At 36.0% G+C, this 20,284-nt stretch overlaps 1 protein-coding gene and 1 long non-coding RNA gene across 2 annotated transcripts in view; both read right to left on the minus strand.

Annotated features, from left to right (window-relative positions):
- The window catches only part of LOC126968449 (phosphoribosylformylglycinamidine synthase), a 42,983-nt gene extending 28,255 nt beyond the window's left edge, over positions 1 to 14,728 (minus strand). The window contains exons 1-13 of the mRNA XM_050813473.1: positions 14,260 to 14,728; positions 13,304 to 13,617; positions 12,143 to 12,279; positions 11,707 to 11,819; positions 11,221 to 11,474; positions 10,104 to 10,235; positions 9,344 to 9,472; positions 8,161 to 8,289; positions 7,039 to 7,113; positions 5,869 to 6,060; positions 4,164 to 4,337; positions 3,840 to 3,988; positions 2,166 to 2,369 (exon numbers count right to left, since the gene is read on the minus strand). Of these exons, the coding sequence (XP_050669430.1) occupies positions 2,166 to 2,369; positions 3,840 to 3,988; positions 4,164 to 4,337; positions 5,869 to 6,060; positions 7,039 to 7,113; positions 8,161 to 8,289; positions 9,344 to 9,472; positions 10,104 to 10,235; positions 11,221 to 11,474; positions 11,707 to 11,819; positions 12,143 to 12,279; positions 13,304 to 13,617; positions 14,260 to 14,537 (2,280 nt within the window). The 5' untranslated portion in view covers positions 14,538 to 14,728. The remainder of the gene's footprint in view (positions 1 to 2,165; positions 2,370 to 3,839; positions 3,989 to 4,163; positions 4,338 to 5,868; positions 6,061 to 7,038; positions 7,114 to 8,160; positions 8,290 to 9,343; positions 9,473 to 10,103; positions 10,236 to 11,220; positions 11,475 to 11,706; positions 11,820 to 12,142; positions 12,280 to 13,303; positions 13,618 to 14,259) is intronic.
- Positions 14,729 to 18,904: 4,176 nt separating this feature from the next.
- Positions 18,905 to 19,890, minus strand: LOC126968512 (uncharacterized). Its single transcript, XR_007730218.1, has 2 exons — positions 19,710 to 19,890; positions 18,905 to 19,372 (listed from the first exon to the last, which is right to left on the minus strand). It is a non-coding gene; the product is annotated as an uncharacterized LOC126968512 (long non-coding RNA).
- Between the last annotated feature and the right edge of the window lie 394 nt (positions 19,891 to 20,284).

A 20,284-nucleotide genomic window follows, 5' to 3' on the forward strand; every position in this document is an offset into this window, starting at 1 on the left:
ATTGTAAGGAAAAGCAACAATAAGGGCTATTTTATTTTATTTTTTATTTTTATTTATTTTAATTCAGATTGCAATGTTCCGCAGCATCGTTACAATCTTTAAATATCTCATTTCGTTTTCCTGTGTATCGCTTGAAAACAAGATAACTTGTTCTTCCATTCTACGCATATTATTATTTAGTTTTTACATCAATTTATTAAATCATTACAATCAAATATATTTATTCCAAACATACAACGTATTATTAAAAGTACAAAAATGAAGTGCGTAAATTAGTAGTGGTAACTGTGATGTTTACAGAAGACACAGAATAGCGGCTGTGTGTATGTTTATTATATTCACTACATAGTATAAAACAAAGTCTCTTTATCCCTGTATCCCTATGTATGCTATCTTTAAAACTACGCAACGGATTTTGATGAGTTTTTTTTTAATAGATTGAGTGATTGAAGAGGAAGGTTTATAATGTGTATAATAACATCCATTAAATAGTGGAGAAATACTGTTACTTTTGAGGTTTCTAATGTGATGTCGTAAATAATCACTATTTTTCCGCTTACATTGCAAACGCAGGCTGAACCCCACGAGATTTTATCACAATAATGTACTAAGTATTGTTGATTTTTGAATTGAAAAGTTCTACAGAAAACTCCGCTATGGTATATGTGTAAAAAAAATTATTGGATATCCCACAATAATTTTTTTTTGTAATTTATTTTTTATGACAAATAATGGCTAATTTTCGAAGCGATTTTAACCAATACAGCATTCTTATCTAATTAAATACCTTAAATACATTGTTGATTTAATATAGATCTATCCCTTTACAGCATATGATTTAAATGAATATTTTCGAAGATATTACAGATTTAAAAATTGCGGGACGTAGCGTTTGCGGCGGTTCCGGCGGCCAATGCGGCGGGAGCGTGCCTATAAATAGCGCGTCAGAGGCTCTCCTTTCTCCTTCCCATAAGCACACAGCCGGTCTGAGGTTCGAGTCTCCTTAGGAGACGCCCCGCGACTGTTGTTGCGTAGTCTTTGCGGCCTCCACGGCCCACGTCCTACTTCGCTGTGAAAGCCAGGGCTGCTAACAGCACAGAGGAGGTTTTAGTCGGTATGGGGCGGACACTCGAGTCCGACATATTACGCCCCGTTCCGGGGCGTAAATACGTAACAGTATTTCCTCCTCTCAAAAAAAAAAAGCAGTTCTCCTTATAGCATTTTGAATTTAGCAGCGATCGGACGCGTTTATTATCGGTGTTCTCTAGCGAGGAAAGTATCAATACTTAGTAAAAACGTGCTTTTCAGCACGACAATGTATCCGTAATTATAAGTAAGTTACGATAAATAATTGTATAAAAATAAAATAAATAGGTAAAAATGTAAATAAGTAAAAATGTAGTGTATGAACTTAGATATTCCAAAGATAGCAGGAAATCTTCATGGTTTAGGGAAAGAAGAATTGTTTTACTCTAAATTTAACGCGTGCGGGCCACGGGCAGTAGTGAACAAATCAAAGCTATTGGATCGATTTTAATCATTTTTTCAGTGAATGACGTAGGCTATAATATATTATTAACTAGTATTATGTATTAGGTAGCACACACACAGCGCTGTATAACTTGATATGTGAACAAACAGTCAAAGACCTCATTTCTGTTTTATTCGCCTCGTCTCACACACACTTTCCCTTTCATTTCTTATGTTTCTTTCGCCGTCGCTCGTTATATCTGGATCCGGCCTCAGAATCATAACAACGTTTCCGTTCTCTTATAAAGGGCTACCTACACGGTTTGTCATTTTGTATCATTTTCACATTAAGATCGTGATAAGTTAAGATGTTGGATTTTTATGAAAATAAGGGTCGAGACGAGCATGAAGTTCAGCTGATGGTAAGTGATACGCCCTGCCCATTACACTACAGTACTGCTCAGGATTATTGATGAACTGAAACTGAGCAGCACTACAATTGCGCTCGTCACCTTGAAATATAAGATGTTAAGTCTCATTTGCTCAATAGTTTCACTAGCTACGGCGCTCTTCAGACCGTTATTTGACTGTGTATCTCATTTTAATTGATTATTTAAGCTTCTGACATCAAGGGAAACAAGACGGGACCTTCAAGCTACAGCTCCACCGGGGGTGGTGCAGGTCGGGCGGCTTACCAAGTTGGTGAGAGCTTCTCCCAGCGACAGGCGAGCGCCGGCCGCGGGCTCGAGCAGCCCCTTGATGTTCTGGGTGCCGATGGCCGTGGCCGACCCCACCAGCTCGGAGTACGACAGGCCCAGCACGGCGCAGTCGGCCAGCGGCGACTGGAGAGGACCCACGCACTGCTGCTGAGCCACCAGGCCCGTGACGCAGCGGTCCACCTGGTACAATATTATTGGCTCTACATACTCTATGACATTGTTCACCGTGCTATAATGTCGTCAAAAAAGCAGTTTTTTTGGTGATGCGGTAAGTTCGTAGAAATATAAGTTAAAACGTAGTACATACTATGTTACATACATTGTATTTCCATGTTTAAATCATTAGACTAATCATTTTAATGTCTAATTAAGAAAAAAAGATGTTAATAAAATTTGCCAATTTGATAAGTAAGTACCTATGTATATACCCGCCCATTTAAGCAGCAACTCGAAAAGATGTGGGAAATATTTGTTTGTTAATAAAATATATTAAACTACCAAGTCGTACCTACAAAAAAACTAGTACCTGCATTAAAATCCGTTCATTAGTTAAGGAGCTCACAAACTTTAGGGCACTGGATTTATATTTTATGTTAAATAATTTGTTATAATATGCATTTTATCACTAAAATTATAATTTTGAAGTAAGCTGTATTGGTCTAAGATCCCGTGGACCCCAGACCTACGACATTTTATAATAGCTGAAAGTTTGTCAGCGCATGCTCCCAACACAGGTAAGAACGATGATCCATTGAGTTTGGGTTGCAGTGGCTTTGGCAGGTAAACGATACTAAAGGTGTGTAAAATGCCTATCTACCGATACATCAAAGAATAAAGTGCGCTTTTTCGGTATTACCTTCAGAATATTATTAAAAATCAGATTATTCATTGCCAAACTTACCATCGTAGCAACCCCTTGCCGGACACCCTTAATGGTCACGAAATTATAATTTTACTTACGTCATAATATAAAAGCTGATTTTTATATATAATACTTAGGTAATAAGTAAATGATGTTTCCCCACTAGCAAGACACTTTTGGTAGTTCCAACCCCTTGCCAGACGTGGCTTTGGCAGGTAAACGGTACTAAAGGTGTGTTTTTTACAATATTATACCGTCATCAGTCAATCTATCGATGACTGCACGTTTCATACAATCCAGTAAATCGCATTTTTCTTATAGAGTTTCGCTAGGCTGGTAATACGCGGCTCCTGAATGTGTCATGGAGGCTTATGAATGTAGATAGATAAAGTAGTGTATGTAACAAGTTAATAATTAAAATGTTTTTTTTTACAAAAGTGATTCCTTTAGAATTCTTTTTGATGTCATTTTTAATATACTAAATACTACAACTGCCTCGGAAACAAATGGTTTATATAAATAGTTATTTCATAAATTTTTTATTATTATTATAAATCAAAGCATCAACTTATAATAATTAAATGGCTCGTTTTCGCCTTGTATCGTAGATATGTGTTTCGATATTTTTTTATTCTGGTGATCCTGATTAGGATAAAAGTTCAAAGTGATGTATAACATTGTCGTCGGTCCTTGGTGTAAATGTTCAATTAAATCGGACGTATTTAAATGAGGAGAATATTCAAAGTTTTCGTGACACAACTGCACCTGCAGGTTATTAATAATCATACCTTATTCGTGAGATATCTCTTACTGCCGACATTGACCAACCGGAGCACTCGGTTGAGAGCTTCCTCTACAGTAATGTCGCTAGGCAATGTCAGCGGTACTTTTGTACGTTGCTCCGTCTTTAGATCAAAAGTCTTCCGTGGCATATTACCTGAAATAAAGATTCATATTATAATATACTCAAAGATGACGGGAAAAAAATGTTATTAAAGTTCCTTCTTAGGAATGACTGATTCTGTTACTACAGATTTTAAAGTAAAATGATCCTTTTCAAATGAAAAAATAATAATGTTGCTCTTTGCTCTTTGAATTCTGATAAAACTCACCCAAAACAGCCTCTAAATGCAAATCGTATGGCAGCTTAGACTTGACGTCTGATCGAATTCTATTCGATCTCTCAATGTACTTGTCCTGGTAGGAGTCCTCCACAAGACTCACGTATCCATCACCGGTCACTTCACCCACGAATGACACAGGACATCTCTCTCGTTTGCAAATTTCTGTAAGACAAAAATCTTGGTTATTTTCACACATTTAAATAGTTGAGTGGGAGGAAAATTTGATAAAGTAAGGTTTTAAAGACTGTCTTTCGGAATTCGGTCCAACAGGTCAGTTCTAAGCAACGCTAACATTTGGAAAATGGTGGTTTGTTGACGTGTAGGAGCTGAGCAGTACTAAATTAAAGCTTTAATTAAATAGCTATTGACCGAACCCAACACGGTTAAAATAATTTTATAATTTTTGTAGGGCTTGTGCTTTTTGGCTCAAATCAAAACCAAAAGCACTTATGCTTAAAGACTCTATCTTTCATATATACTTATATCGATGACTCTTACTATCCCAGTGATCATGGTTGCAAGAATGCAATGCTGATAGACACAAGGATATTAATACTTATACGGAAGGCGATTTTATAGTTTGGAGAGCTCGAGAACAAATACCAGTGGTCGAAATAAACTGTCCCGCAACATTATTACGAAAGACTATTTTAGCATTTAAAACTATCTTATAATAACAAATAAACTTATTGTACTATTAATAACCACTTATATATTTTAATAATATTCAGGTTCAAGCAAAAATAAATGTGAAGAATTGGCGTGTTGAATCTCGAGCACGCGATGTTCAATTCAAGCGTTTGAGTCTCAACAACGGCCTGCTGAGTGAAGAGTTGCTCGATAAGAGACATATGTTATAAATACTCGTTCTACAGGCTCGTGAACGCACCGTTATAAATCACAGATCATATATTGATTGTTTTTAACTTACCGCCATCCTCATTCCCGCAAAGATGCAAGTAAATAAAAGACCAACAAATAAATAAAACGAAGTCATAATTGCATTGTATTTTCAACAAAACATTCGCCGTCACTTCATCACCACCCACACTCTTACAACACCAGTCACCACACAGTTATTACATTACCACCGTACATTACACCAAAATACCAAATTCTACTATTATAGCATTCCATTGAACTCTGGTAATACAAGAAGCACGGGATCGAGACAATAACTAAATCGCATAATCACTTTGTGGAATCATCTGACGGTTACAGTATTCCCGAACCGAAACAAAATAAACATCTTGAATGTTGCCTCTCAATATATTATATGTTCATAGGTAAATAAGTGAATTTGAGAGAAACTGTCATAACCAGGAACAAACGTAAGCTTATACCGCCTACTACTCGGGTAAGTCTTTTGTGGGGCGTTGTACCAACATATTTTTACAAGATCCCAGAAAATGTTCAAAATAAATTACGAAATTCAAAAGAATTGTTAAAAAACGATGGTGTGGTATAGGTTACTATAACATAAATGATATTCTTAATGATACCACAGATTGGGAACGGAGCGACCGCCCACGGGCTATTAAATAATAAATTTTATTGTACGATTTTACATGATAACCATGGTAACTCTCGCGCAAACTTCAGTTTAGAAGTATGGGTGTGATGAAAAAAAAATTTTGTGTTTCAGTTCTAAGTATGGGGAACCCCCAAAATTGAATATAGAAACCTTAGCAACCTTCTAATATAGGTCTATTCCGCTTGGTACACAACAGAGCGTCGTTCTCCTGGTACTCTGCGCCCCACAACTCCAGGGTCGTGATGGTGGGGTCTCCCAGCTGGAATTCCTTGGTGAATACGACCGCTCCTTCCGGTTCTACCAGCTCTTTAAGCACGTTTCCATTACCGCCGGCTCCTTGGTCGTGAATTGCTGCAATTCGTCATTTTTTTACCGTTCCAACAAACTGTTGACAGCGGCATAATAGCGGCAGCAGTAGGTATAATAAATACAATCAGTAACACAATTGTAAGTTAATAGAATTCGTCTATTTGTGGCGCACATAATGCATATTTAAGTCTTATATGGATTTCTAATGGATCCCATTGTCAGAACTAAACCCAATTGAAATTAGGGCCACACGGAAAGTACCGGCTTTTAAATAAAAAAAAACATCAAAACCAGTTCACCCAGTTCAAAGTTATGAGTCTTCCTTTTTGATTTTTTGAAGTCGGTTTAAAAGAGCAACGATAGAAAATGGTATAAAGTATATACTTACAATATACTAGCGTAGATATACACGAACAAAGTGTGCGAGAGAGAACATCTCTACAGAGATACAGCAACATATAGAAGGTAGGCGATTCTATTGTGACCGATTTTGATTGAAAACGTTGTAAACAATCACCCACGATTGGCATAAGCTGCTTAGTATTTCTAATAATAGACCACTAGCTAACACACACATTAACATATCAAAATTGGTTAACGGTCCGTCAGGTAGTCTATACGTCGGTATATTCTGAGTGCATGGTATAAAGTAGAGTCGCGTCCCACTCTATGTTGTGCTCGCAAATTATTGGTGTCCATAAATAACAGAATGACAGACTCACGTACAGAGAAACAGGAGATCATCGATTTAAAAAAATATTTCACAAATAGAACATTTTGATTGAGTAATATGGGCTGTTTTTTATTAAATAACAGAGATCGCAAAATAAATGGTAATCATGTGAAAATAGGTAAAAATTGTTGCCAATTTTGGTTTGCAACACTTTGATTGGAATAAGTTGAAGCGTGCGACTATGTGATTTTTTTTACAATAGATTATAACAAACCTAACTGCAAACAGTAGGAAAATTGCATTTAACTGTAAAAAAAAGTTTGTATTTAAAAATAAATATTTCTTACATTCCACTGGATTAACGTCAGCTTCCAAGCAAGCACGAATAACTCTATTCAGCCGGTTACCCATCTCAGCATCACCTAAGAAAAAACGATACATATTTTACTTACATCGAAATAATTTTAAAATAATATTTTTTATGATTAAATAGTTTCACTCGCTGCGGCGTCCTTCACACCGAAGCAAAAATGATTGCACGTTACTGATGAACGGCACCAGGAGCCACTGTGGTACTCACCGTCTTACTTACCGTCTCCGACTAAAGTTGTGACTACAACATTGCGTGTGTTGTTCTTTGTGCGGTCTAAGCCATCAAATATTTCGTGAAGATAAGTAAAGTGACACGTTTCAAGGTAATTCAACAGTTCAAACATAATTTATCAAATCCTTTATAATTTATAAAAAAAAAACTGAACATGAACAATTATTAATAATAATAATAATAATTTTTTTATTTGCGAAACACTACCACCAAATTTTTTACAATTACAATAGATATGAACAACTAGCTGACCCGGCAAACGTTGTTTTGCCATATAAAGTATAATTCACGCGATAGTTTTATAAGTAATAAAATATTGCCTATATTATAGCCTGTACATCATTTTGTTCTATTGTCAATAGTTTATGCAGCGCACGCAAAAATAGGTTTCCGATTTTACACCTTGTGTTACAAAATAGCAATTTTATTACGGATCCCTAATTTTGAAAAAAAAACATAGCCTTCCTCGATAAATGGACTACCCAACACTGAAAGAATCATTCAAATCGGACCAGTAGTACCAGAGATTAGCGCGTTCAAACAAACAAACAAACACTGCATCTTTATAATATTAGTATAGATTAACATTAAATAAAGAAAAAATAACAATACAAATGTTAAAAAACAATAAAGACAGAGATATTAATGCTTTAAAACATGTAAGGATTATTTAATAACTAGAAAACGAGGCAGCAGCGCGATTCGCAAAAAGGAAAGTTCTCAGCAAACGTTAGGACGTATTTTCCTAACACTGATATGATTGTCTCTTGATATTGGATAGGTGTATAGGACATACCTATAGCACCTAATTCTCTGGCCACAAATAATTCTGCAAAGCTATAATCGGTGTATAAGGTCCAGTTACCTCTCTGGACCGCACCGAAGTCCAGTGCGTGGTCTCGAGTCCCTCCTCCCTGTACCTCCACTGAGGATGCCGCTCCGCCACCTACTCCGATACGATACACGGGCCCACCCACCTTCACCAGCAACATACCTGCAAATATTTTTCTTTTTTTTATATGAGAGGGGGCAAACGGGCAAGAGGCTCACGGGATGGGGAGAGGTGAGGCAACCGCCCATGGATATCCGCAACAACAGGTGTGTCAAGAAATGCGTTGCCGGCCTTTAAGGTGGGAGTATGCTTTTTTCTTGAAGGTCCCTAAGTCGTTTCTGTTCGGGAAGACCGCTGCCGGTAGTTGATTCCACAAAGTGGCTGTGCGAGGCAAGAAATTTCGAAGAAAACGCACGGTTGTGGAATGCCAGACGTCTACGTGATGCGGGTGCTACTTTGCACGTAATGTCCGGTGGTGGAATTCGGCCGCTCATCAACCCGAACAGCTCCTCTGAGCACTTAAATATTAACGATTTTTATTTTGGAAGTGCTCCGAGCTATTGTAAATGCCCCCTGGTACATACGACGACATTTAAAATTAATTCAAAAAATTTTTATTACAAATGAAAAATTATTCAAAAATATGCAAAATCTCACGAGTTAACATTTCACCATCATGTGAAAGCCAACGTTGTCCAGCTTCTCGACAACACGAACCAAGTGAGGTGACTCACAAGAACTAAACCTCTTGAGTTAGTGCAGTGTAATATAAAGTAGTGAACTATCGTGTGCTAAGTGTAAAGAACACAACAACATAGTGTCTTCCCCTTAATACAGACAAAAACAATAGTGTTAATGGACACTATCATAGTTTTACTCTATTTAGTAAATTAAGTTAAAGTTAAATTGCTTACTGGCCTAAGGCTAGATTAAAATTATTATAATTAAATAATTTAAGTAATTAATAAAAAATATAAAAATTTAAGATTTTATCACAAAAGGCAAAAAAATATTTGGAAGTGTATTTTTGAAATAATGAGACTATCCAAAATAAAACAGAAAATCCTTCAAATTCTTCAAAATGCATACATTTCTCCTTCTCAGGTATTATCTAATAACCTAGAAGGAGAAATGTATAATATAATACCTATTAAGGCAGATATTAAGCTGCCAGTGAGAACCAAAAATAGGACGTCATATTGACTGAGGTGCTAACCTTTTTCCGGCTTATTTTTCTTTATCATAGTATGTGGCATGTAACCAATGCCTGCACTGAACATTATTGGCTTAACAAATTCTTCTCTCACATTATCTCCATTCTTCAGACCATACGACTGGACAAATCCTGTAAATAAGTGTTGCCTCTTGAAATATGTTATCCAAATGAACAGCAACAGCAATACATCATTACTATAACTACTTACTATATGTCAACATGTAAATATTTTGAATTACGCGTTATTTTGCGGAAATCCATAATCATCCAAATGTTATAATTTGTATTGACTGTAAATTCCGTTTTGTCTTTAATAATCAATTCACATTAAATTTTTGACATTTAATTGACACTGGTCTAGTAATGGACACTCAATTTCATTTTATATTTTACATACATGTGAAGAAAGATTCCGCTTATATGTGTTGGAACAATTAGAAATAATAAAATGTTTATATAGTCGAATGAAAAAAATAAATTCGGTCTCTTCATTATTGTTACGTATCTTTTTGGTGGTAATACGTTACAACAACCGAACAATCACAGCGCGATAATTTATGTGACGAGGGTATAAAAGAGCGGTTTCCGGCTCATTCAATTCAGGCTCGTGCCAGATTTTGGCGAGTCAACATGTTTAGAGACGAAACATGTGTTGAATTGATTGAAGATGAAACTTAGTGGGATTTCCACTCAATAAAAATCATGAGATTTGGATGGATTCTATTTTGTAGTTATATTCTTAGTTGGGTTGGTAAAGTACCTGAAACAACCGGTTCTCCAAACTTGTTACCATAGTCGGATGCACCATTACTGGCCTCAATCAAAATTTGTAGCGGACTTGCAAAATTGTTTGGATATTTCCAACTTTTATCTTCCCAAGGCAAATCGTAACCTACAAGGTAATAATGTAGCTATTAATAAATAACTCAAAATAACATAAAAATACTGTAAACTGTAATATTGAATTATGAAAATTATTTTTTTGAATTTTGTAATTTTGTTTAAATGTACTGGAACGAGTATAGCGAAGTGACGGGGTTTCGGAGAGGTGGCGCTGGTGTAGCGATGGGAAGTGTGAGGCGACTGTAGGAGGGCTAGCAGAGGGTATGTCGGGGGTACATCAATGTCTCGCTCGGCAGTTATTCTGCAGGATCCTCTGTATGCCCGGGATCACCATCGAGGCGTGGCGATGCAGTTACGGCACTCCTGCCACGACTGTGTGCGGCGCGGGACTACCACCGCCTGCCGCATCGCAGCCTACCCGCACAGTGGTCGCCGCCCCCGCGACTTACCACCGGACATGAGAGGACTACCACGTCTAGTCCTACCTAGTCCAACCTAGTCTCCTAGGACCCGCCTGCTTCCTGCGCTCACCGGTACCTACCGCCCTACCGCAGTCCGCAGGTCGCTCGCGACATTACGCCGGCTCCATCGCACTGTAGAAGGATCCCACCGGACATAACATCACGGACCGATCGGTCCCACCCCGAGCTCCGCCTGTGGTTGCAGGCGGCGATGCTATCACTAAAAAGGGCCATCGTCCCGAACGATTACCCCGATTACACCGTGGAAGACCCGGGAAGGTATTCTGCAGTGTTTACCACGGCGTGTTGAATAATTACCCAGAGTATATATTTAAAAATTATAATTGTAAAATCCGAAATATAAAGTGATTTGTGATGAAATACTGTTTTTATTTTCCCTGACTGCTTTACAGTACTTTTACAAATTAAATTGGTAACCATAATTAATGGACGATCCGGGACTCGAACCCGCACCTCGGTTTAGGTCTTTATCGAAATTCTATCTATATATCTCTGAAGAGTTTAGGAGATATATATATAATAGAGTAATTGTTGTTATCTTATGATTATTACCTGGAATTTGAATGTTCCCAACACTATAACCGACAGTTCCTGCTACAGGATGCCCTCCTCTGCCCACCCCCTGTACGTCCCGTATTCTGCCCCCTGTCCCGGTAGTAGCGCCACTGAATGGAGCTACAGCTGTTGGCATGTTGTGAGTTTCGGCTGTAAATATTATATCGGACTCCACTGTCTCTGATATAACTTGAGATGGAGCTCCTACATTACTAGGTTTTATTTTTGTGTGTTGAAATCCTTTTATGGCACTAAAAAAGTGAGAAACACGAGTAACCATGAGTAAAGCTATGTTAATAAATAATATTTTAAAGTCTGGTGAAAGGTTTAATAATTTAACATGTTTCATATTTTTTTATTTTCCCCTATACTTTGCAAATTAATATATGTTTGTTGTAGCAAATAGTTTTTATTTTCAAAGTTTCAGAACTATTCAACACATACAATATAATGACAATATAAACTTGTAGAACACCTACTAACCTGCTGTTATCACCAAATTTAATGACATTGTTATCATTTGAAAACTTCTGAGTAGAAGCGACCATATCTATAAGTGATTCACTTATTTCCTTTCCATCCAGTATCATTTTACCCTAAAATTTGATGAATAGAAAAATATAATGTCAAACATAAAATATAACATGTCTAGACATAGGAAGGGTTTTAAGCTTAGAAAACTTCCTCTTGTTGCTAGATATCTGATGAAAACAGGCCAGGTTTATACCTTTAGTGAGCATCACAAGCTACATCTTACACTCGCGTTTTGTATGTCACTTTGTGTTAGTGTGTGTGCATTGCTTAAAATAGGGCTAACTGTCAACCTCAATTTTTCAATGTTTTCAAAGCTATTATGTAGAAATATAAATGATCCAAGGTTTTAAGTTGTAGAACTAAAGAAAAGAAAATAGTTTCTAACCTTGAAAAACCAATGCCTTGAATGTTCACTATTACTTTGAGCAAGATCAAATAATTCCACACTAGTTGGATCTCTCTTCAGTTTATTAACAAACAAATCCATGTAGAATTCCATGTCCCAAGAATCAAAAGCTAATCCTAAAAATCATTTGAATATTAATTTATTTTATAAATTAAATTATTTTTTTACATTCATACATAGGAAAAGACTGACAAACATACACCCACACCTGTTTTTCCGTAAGGGTAGGCAGAGACCACAGAACCCCACTTGCTTCTATCCTTACAAAATTAACACACTTCTACTACCTTCATTCTATTTTCATACATGCTCGTCAGTTCCGGGTGCTTTGGACATTTCCTTTTTTTTGGACAATCCCAATTTGCTCGATCCTAGACGGTCTCCCACAACCAACTTGGACACTTGGCTTATATATATTTGATTTGTAATTCTTTCTTCAATCATTAGCTCCATGTGTCCAAACCATTTCAGCATTCCTTTCTCTATCCTTGTCACAACATCTTCTTTCATAGGAAAAGCATTTATAAAATAAAACCTATTGTTGATGACGAGACGACCTGTATAGCCGAGTGGTTAGCGATCCTACCTACTAAGCTAGAGGTACCGGGTTCGAATCCCGGTAGGTGCAAGCATTTATATGATGAATATGGATGTTTGTTTCCGAGTCATGGATGTTTAAATGTTAAATACATTTAAACATCCATTTTTTTACATGTATGTTTATATGAATTTATGTATGTTTAAGTAAGTATATCGTGTTAAATATATTGTTGTCTTGTAACCCATAACACAGGCTATATATGCTTAACTTGGGGCAAGATAATTTGAGTAAAAAGTGTGTCAATATTATATTATGTATTATGTGATTGTATCAGTTATGCTGATGGTAAGGTCAATATTAAGAAACCTTAATAATAATGTGTTTATTTTAAATAAAGCTATATAATGTATTTGACCCATAACAAAGTATTCAATGAGAGCATACTTAGATGTTGAGAGAGCTTGCACTGTTAGAACACTTACATAAACAACTGTCAGATGATGAGAGCAACATTAGCAGTGAACATGATGACTGCTGTTTATTTAAAACTAGTAATAATAATAATTTATAGTTACACTAATATCTAAATGTTATGTTACCTAGTTTCTGGTTCACTCTTTTCATCGCCCCCATGCCTTCTTTCTGTAAAGGCACAACATACCATGGTTCCAAGTCTTTTGGCAAACCTTCATTAAAACTATGCCGAGGAAGATTTTCCTTAGTATAAATGCATTGAGTCATTCTGTCATGAAGAGGTGCCGCCAATTTCTCCAATAGAACATCATCAACAGTTTTGGCTGTTTTGAATGTGATGAGATATCTTGTTGAAACCTCAAGTCTGACAACATCATGAAGACCCACACTCTCACAAATCTGTACAGAGTTACTAGAGTCCGCAGTGGAAAAATTGAACCTAAAACATTAATTCTTCATAGTTTTTTTTATACAAAAAGAACATTATTTTTATAAGTAATGACTTTACTTTAATTTATGGATGTTCCCAAATTAGAAACCTCCCTTCTTGCGATATGTTATCTGCGTATTTCAAATGTAATTAAGTATGTGTTACTTTTTAAACCACCAAAGCTTTATGCACTTTACATATTTTTATTACATGTGTGGGATTTTCGATTTAATAACAACAAATAATAAAATTGTGTTTTGTTTGTACATTCAATAATTTTTTCGTTTAATTAATTGAAATAAATTATTCTTATGTAACAAAAGTTAAAAATATTTTAAGAAGTTTTTTTTGTCTATTTATTTTCACGCTAACCTTAAATATGGCTAGACCAATTTGAATGTGGAAATGAAGTTTACGCGGGTAAAATTATAGGTAATTAATACATACAAATATACAATAAATATAATTATATACTTATTAACAAAGCTTGAAATCTCTCATTACAAGGAAAGTTGGAACAATGCTGTTAATAATAACTTTATACAATGAATATTTTATTTGTCAACATGGTGGGTTTCAAATAGAACTAAGAAACTGGTGTGAAGCAACCGTAACTGTAGTGAAAGAAAACAAAAACATTTCAAATCTTGCCTTGGTCCAATTTCAATAATCACTTGATCGCCTTGAATATTCTTAAATACCGATTCGTTTCTCAAAGAATGTGGCTGTAAAGGTGAACTAAGAAGCCATTGTAGAATTTTGATTTGATTTATATTGAGATATTCACATCCTTCGGCAAGTTCCACATGATAGCAAAGTTCGGTTGATAAATTTACTATATCACACTGTACAACTTTTAACTTTTCCAATATTTCATGAGTTTTATGCGCACTAAACGCCTCTCTGGTAAAAAATCTCACTATGCTCATTGTATTCTTAGCTGGTCGAAATGCCCGGTCACAAAATTCAAATTTCGATTCAAAATTTCAAAAATAATAAAATCACATAAAATTGTGACGTCCCCCGTCTGACACTGAGTACTGACACCTTCACCACTTCACCTTCTCGTACAGTGCCTTTGCTCTTACAATAAACAGATACTTAGCAGAATATTAGTTCGACTATTACATGCATAAAGTTACTGATGTAAGAATAGAATATTTAATCGATAACACTTTGGTTACGACTGTAGATATCGTCAATATATGTCAAAGTTCAACAATAATAGATAACTTGTTGATGTCATGCAAAATAAGTTAGGATACTAATAAACAGCTTATGCAACAATTACTTTATTACATAGGTATGTAGTTTGAGGAGAAGGAGGTTAGTCAACTCAATAAAATTACAAAAAAAACGTTATTCACATAATGTAACGAAACCAAAAGCTTATGATATTATGTATAATCCCTTTAAGTTTTAACTTCATTCTATTATTTACTAGCTAGCTGCTGCCCGTGACGTCATCCAAGTATACGCAGCAGTTATAATATGATAGATAGATTTTGTCCCGTCCTCTTGTCAATATTTAACTTGTCAATAAGCAAAATTTCAAAGCTAAACGTATTCAGTAGTTTATTATAAATTTAGTATATATTATAAAATTGTATTATTTTTTGCTTTAGTATTGTTTTTAAAATACAAAGCAATTATTCTTTAAAAAATATGCAATGTGCAATTTTTACAGTGTAACGATTTTATTACTTATAATAATATTATTATGTTTACCTACGAAGATTTATCCCTTATTCTCTTTTTTTATGGAAAAAATATTCAAAAAAACAACCGACTTCAAAAACACTATTCCAAAACAATAGATATAATATGCACTAAAAAGTATAAAAATAATTGCGTATATTTATACAATCTAAATAATTAATCTGATTCTAGTTACGATTATTGTTATTTTTGGAATCGGTGTCCTTCCGCCGCGACCCGCTCTCGCCTCCTCACGACTCAAGCACATCTCACCTATAATTATGTATGTAGTTACATATCTATCTTGGATGACACCGACTCCAAAAGTTAGAATAATCGTAACTAGAATTAGAATAATTAATTAGATTGTATAAAAATGCGCAATTATTTTTATACTTTTTCGTGCATATTATATCTATTGTTTTGGAATAGTGTTTTTGAAGTCGGTTGTTTTTTTGTTAAAATATTTTTTATTTTTAGTGAATCTGAAGTACACTAAGTAACAATTTGTCTAAATATGTGTAGATATACAAAATTTTTCAATGCAGCAATGAACGTAAGCCCTTTGCAATTTGATTACAGACAGTTAGAAATTCTGCCACAGATCGCACCCTTACTGTAATTCGTTAAGAAATCCCATTGATCATCATATTTCACTACGACAATTACTTGACCATACCTATGTTATGGTAGATGACTTAAATATCCGGATAGCTTAGAAAATATTCGACCGAGTATCATTAATTTGCTCCTAAGAATTGAAGAGACTTTGTTATGGATTCCGTAATCAGAACCTAACCAAACTCTCACCAAACTTTATTTGAAATATATATTTTCCAATACAAAAAGAGTCATCGAAATCGGTTGGCACGATATTGAGTTATTCGTAAATTTATCATCCACTTTGCTATACGTATGTATAGCAAATTTAAGACTTTTATGGTTTTCTCATGGATGCCACTGTCAGATCTATTCACCAAGTCGAAAGTTTTGAGGTAACAACTATAAAAAAAAACATACCGACTAATTGAGAACCTCTTGAAGTCGGCTAAACAAGAGGACAAACGAACGTACCCGTACGCTCACCCACCAGGTGTTAAGAGATCACCGCCACCCAAATTGTCTAGCAACACCAGAGAAATCACAGGATCGTTGCCGTCCTTTAAGGAAGGTGTACGTGCTTTATTAACCGACTTCAAAAAAGGAGGAGGTTCTCAATTCGTCGATATTTTTATTTTTATTTTTTTATGTTTGTTACCTCAAAACTTACGACTGGTTGAACCGATTTTGATAATTCTTTTTCATTTGAATGCTTCCCGTGTGGTCCCATTGTATTTTGGTCCAGATCTGACAATGGCATCCATGAGAAAGCCATAAAAGTCTTACATTTGCTATACATAGTATAGCAAAGTGGATGATAAATTTACGAATAACTCAATATCGCGCCCACCGATTTCGATAATTCTTTTTTTATTGGAAAGGATATACTTCACAAATTCACTAAAAATATTTTTTTTAACAAAAACACAACCGACTTTAAAAAATTCACTATTCCAAAACAATAGATATAGCGTGCCGTTCCTAATTCGACCTTTTATTCCAAGTGGCCACGGAAATAAACGACAATATATCAACTCAAGACTTGTAAGTATGGCTACTGTCACCGTAACAATATAAAAGATTTATAATAATGATAATAAAAAATTTTTTTTTAACAAAAACAACCGACTTCAAAAACACTATTCCAAAAAAATAGATATAATATACACTAAAAAGTATATAAATAATTGCGTATTTTTATACAATCTAATTAATTAATCTAATTCCAGTTACGATTTTTGTTATTTTTGGACTCGGTGTCATCCAAGATAGGTTTGTAACTACATACATAGTTATAGATGAGATGTGCTTGAGTTGTGAGGAGGCGAGAGGCGAGAGCGAGTCGCGGCGGACGGACACCAATTCCAAAAATGACAATAATCGTAACTAGAATTAGATTAATTAATTAGATTGCATAAAAATACGCAATTATTTTTATACTTTATAGTGTATATTATATCTATTGTTTTGGAATAGTGTTTTTGAAGTCGGTTGTGTTTTTGTTAAAAAAAAATTTTTTATTATCATTATTATAAATCTTTTATATTGTTACGGTGACAGTAGCCATACTTACAAGTCTTGAGTTGATATATTGTCGTTTATTTCCGTGGCCACTTGGAATAAAAGGTCGAATTAGGAACGGCACAGCCGCTACTTCAAATCGTTTTCAAGTTGAATAGTGGGACTTCCCCGGGCGTTCCTGCGTAGTGAATTTTTTGCTTCACTACAGACTAGTGAGGATATGGACGTGATGAGGCATATTCCTAACTCCTTCTCAAAACTACCAAAAATAAATAAGTGGCGTCCTATGTTTCAATAAAATCTAAAGTTGCTTTCACTATCAATTACTAAGTTAAGGATTACTTCTAAAAAAGATTAGACACTTCATTGGCGTCCAACAACTAAACAAATAAATCAGTGTCACACCTTAATAGTAGCACAACCAAAACACCTATAAATAACACCACTCATATTGATTTACATCAAAGTGTTAATTTATTAATTATGTGGTGGGTGGATTTAAAAATTTGAACTGTGGGACACCCGCATTCTAGTATTTAATACTATCTAAAGCATGGTACAGGGAACTACTTAATTGATAACCCTGTTTGCAAATTAAACTATATTTTGTCGCTTGAGCTGAAGAACTAAAGGAAATATTCAGAAATGGTTTCACGTTGCCTCATTCTCCTCTGATAACCGGGAGGGCAAAAAGCGGTAAAATGATTCAAATTTTTATCTATTTGCGTCATTTAATAATTTGTGTGATGCCTAACAAAACCTCGATAATTTCAAGCTAAACGTAAAATGAGGACTCTTCTAAATTCTATGTCATCAAAGCCCATCAGATTCAGATTCAGTGGGTATAGCTGAGCCGTGTTGAGAATAAGCAAGTTTAAAACTTTTTACAAAACACCAACTGCAAATTCTAAGATCAAACGCAAGAAAAATAATTATACTAAGTACCTCTTTTTACTGAAAGAGCAAGTGTGTTAATGTGTCAACTAGGCCATGTGCGTCATTTACATACATACATACGCACTCACGCCTTGTTCCCGTCGGGGTAGGCAGAGATGATAGAATGCCATTTGCTTCTATCCTTACAAACCTCACGCGCTTCCTCAAAATTCATTACTCTTTTCATACGTGCTCGCCGGTTGCGGGTGCTTCGGACCTCTCCTTTTCTCAAAACGTTCCCAATTTGGTCGACCATGTGCGTCATTTATTACGTATTAATGATATTATAGTATTAAAAGAGGTAGATATGTTACTAGCGCGCCGAAAATAAGTCGCTTAAAGGGAGGCAATTGCCCCTTTTGGTCGTAGTCGCTCTCTCGATATGAAAACGGTACGCACGTGTTTATTGTCGGCAGAATTGCCTACAATTTGATATAGAAACAACATTAAAATGCCGTCTTGTGTATTGGGAAGATGCATTAATTACGAAAGTAAAAAAAAATCATAGAATTACATACTGGTGGCGAAGCAAACAGCGGACTGTAATTAAATATTTATTGACAGCACAAAGTAACTGGTTTTTGTATGCGGAAATATTATAAATAGGTAGCTGTGCTTGCGCGGGTGTCGTCCTGATAGGTTTTGACGCAACTGCGGAACGTGGCACTGCAGTGTGGGTCGATGACCGTTGCCTCCCCTGTTCCGGTTCCTCGGTACCGGTTCATCGGCCGCAGTTAAGGCGGCTTTAATATGCTCCCCCCGTTGAAGAGCCGTGGTCTTCAAGGTAGAGTCACTGTAGAGGCAAGGGGCAAATAGTGTTGAATGCCCGTCTGAGCACGCCCTTGCGTCTGCATATGTCCGCAATTCTTGCGACGCCGTCACTCCCTGGTAGCACACGGATAACTCGTCCTATCATCCACATAAGAGGCGAAGAGGTCTTGTCCTTGATTACAACGAGAGCCCCTTCCTTTAGTTCTCCTCTGGTAGAGCGATGCCATTTGGATTTCTCCTGAAGCCAGAGAACATATTCGTTTTTTCAAATTCAAATATTTTTATTCAGAATAGGATGTGACATCACTTATTGAAAGTCAAAAAAACTACCACCCATTCCCAAGTGAATGCCTCAAGCCTGAAGAAAACTCAGCGGGCTTTTTTTTCATCAAAAATATGTTTTACAATGTTATAAATAGCGCGTATAGCCCTCTTCTGCAGCACAAATATTGTATTAATATCGGCAGCGCTGCCCCACAGCAATATACCTGTTCGATATTAAGAATGGACTGTAGATTATTTGGTAGGCGCAATAAAGCAACCGTGAAAAAAGGAACAATGCATGTACCACCTACCTTTACTGCTCCTCGCCACACAGCATCCACCGGTGCACGGCACTACAGGAACCAACGTGGTTCGAGCCTCGAAGGGCGGCCCAGACGTCTCGGACGGAACCTTCTCGTACGGCGGTCGAAGCAGAAGAGAGCATGTGTAGAAGCCTATGAGTTGCGCCCACACACGCGTACGTCACGCGATTGTCGCGACTAGCGCCACCGTTTGCTACCGGTTTCAACTTAGGGTTGAAGTACGGTAGCGATAGATGGCACCTCAGCAAGTTCGATCTCCACAGTTGAAATTAACCGGCACTTTACCAAATAATATACAATGCAAAGACCGAACATACCCCCCACCGAAATCATTGTAATGATTTCCGCAAATAAAATAACAAAGAATTAGAAAATAAAATAAGTGTATATATGTGTAAATCTATATATATAAACGTTAAAGTCCTGACTGACTGATTCACTCAGTTAAATCAATGCCCAGCCCAAACCGTTGAACCTAGAAAGCTGATTTTTTCACAACAGGTAGTTATCATAATGCAAGTATACACTAAGATTAATAAGGGATTTTTGAAAATTCTACCTTT

The sequence above is a fragment of the Leptidea sinapis genome, chromosome 15 (genome assembly GCF_905404315.1).
Source record: "Leptidea sinapis chromosome 15, ilLepSina1.1, whole genome shotgun sequence".
NCBI classification, from domain to species: domain Eukaryota; kingdom Metazoa; phylum Arthropoda; class Insecta; order Lepidoptera; family Pieridae; genus Leptidea; species Leptidea sinapis.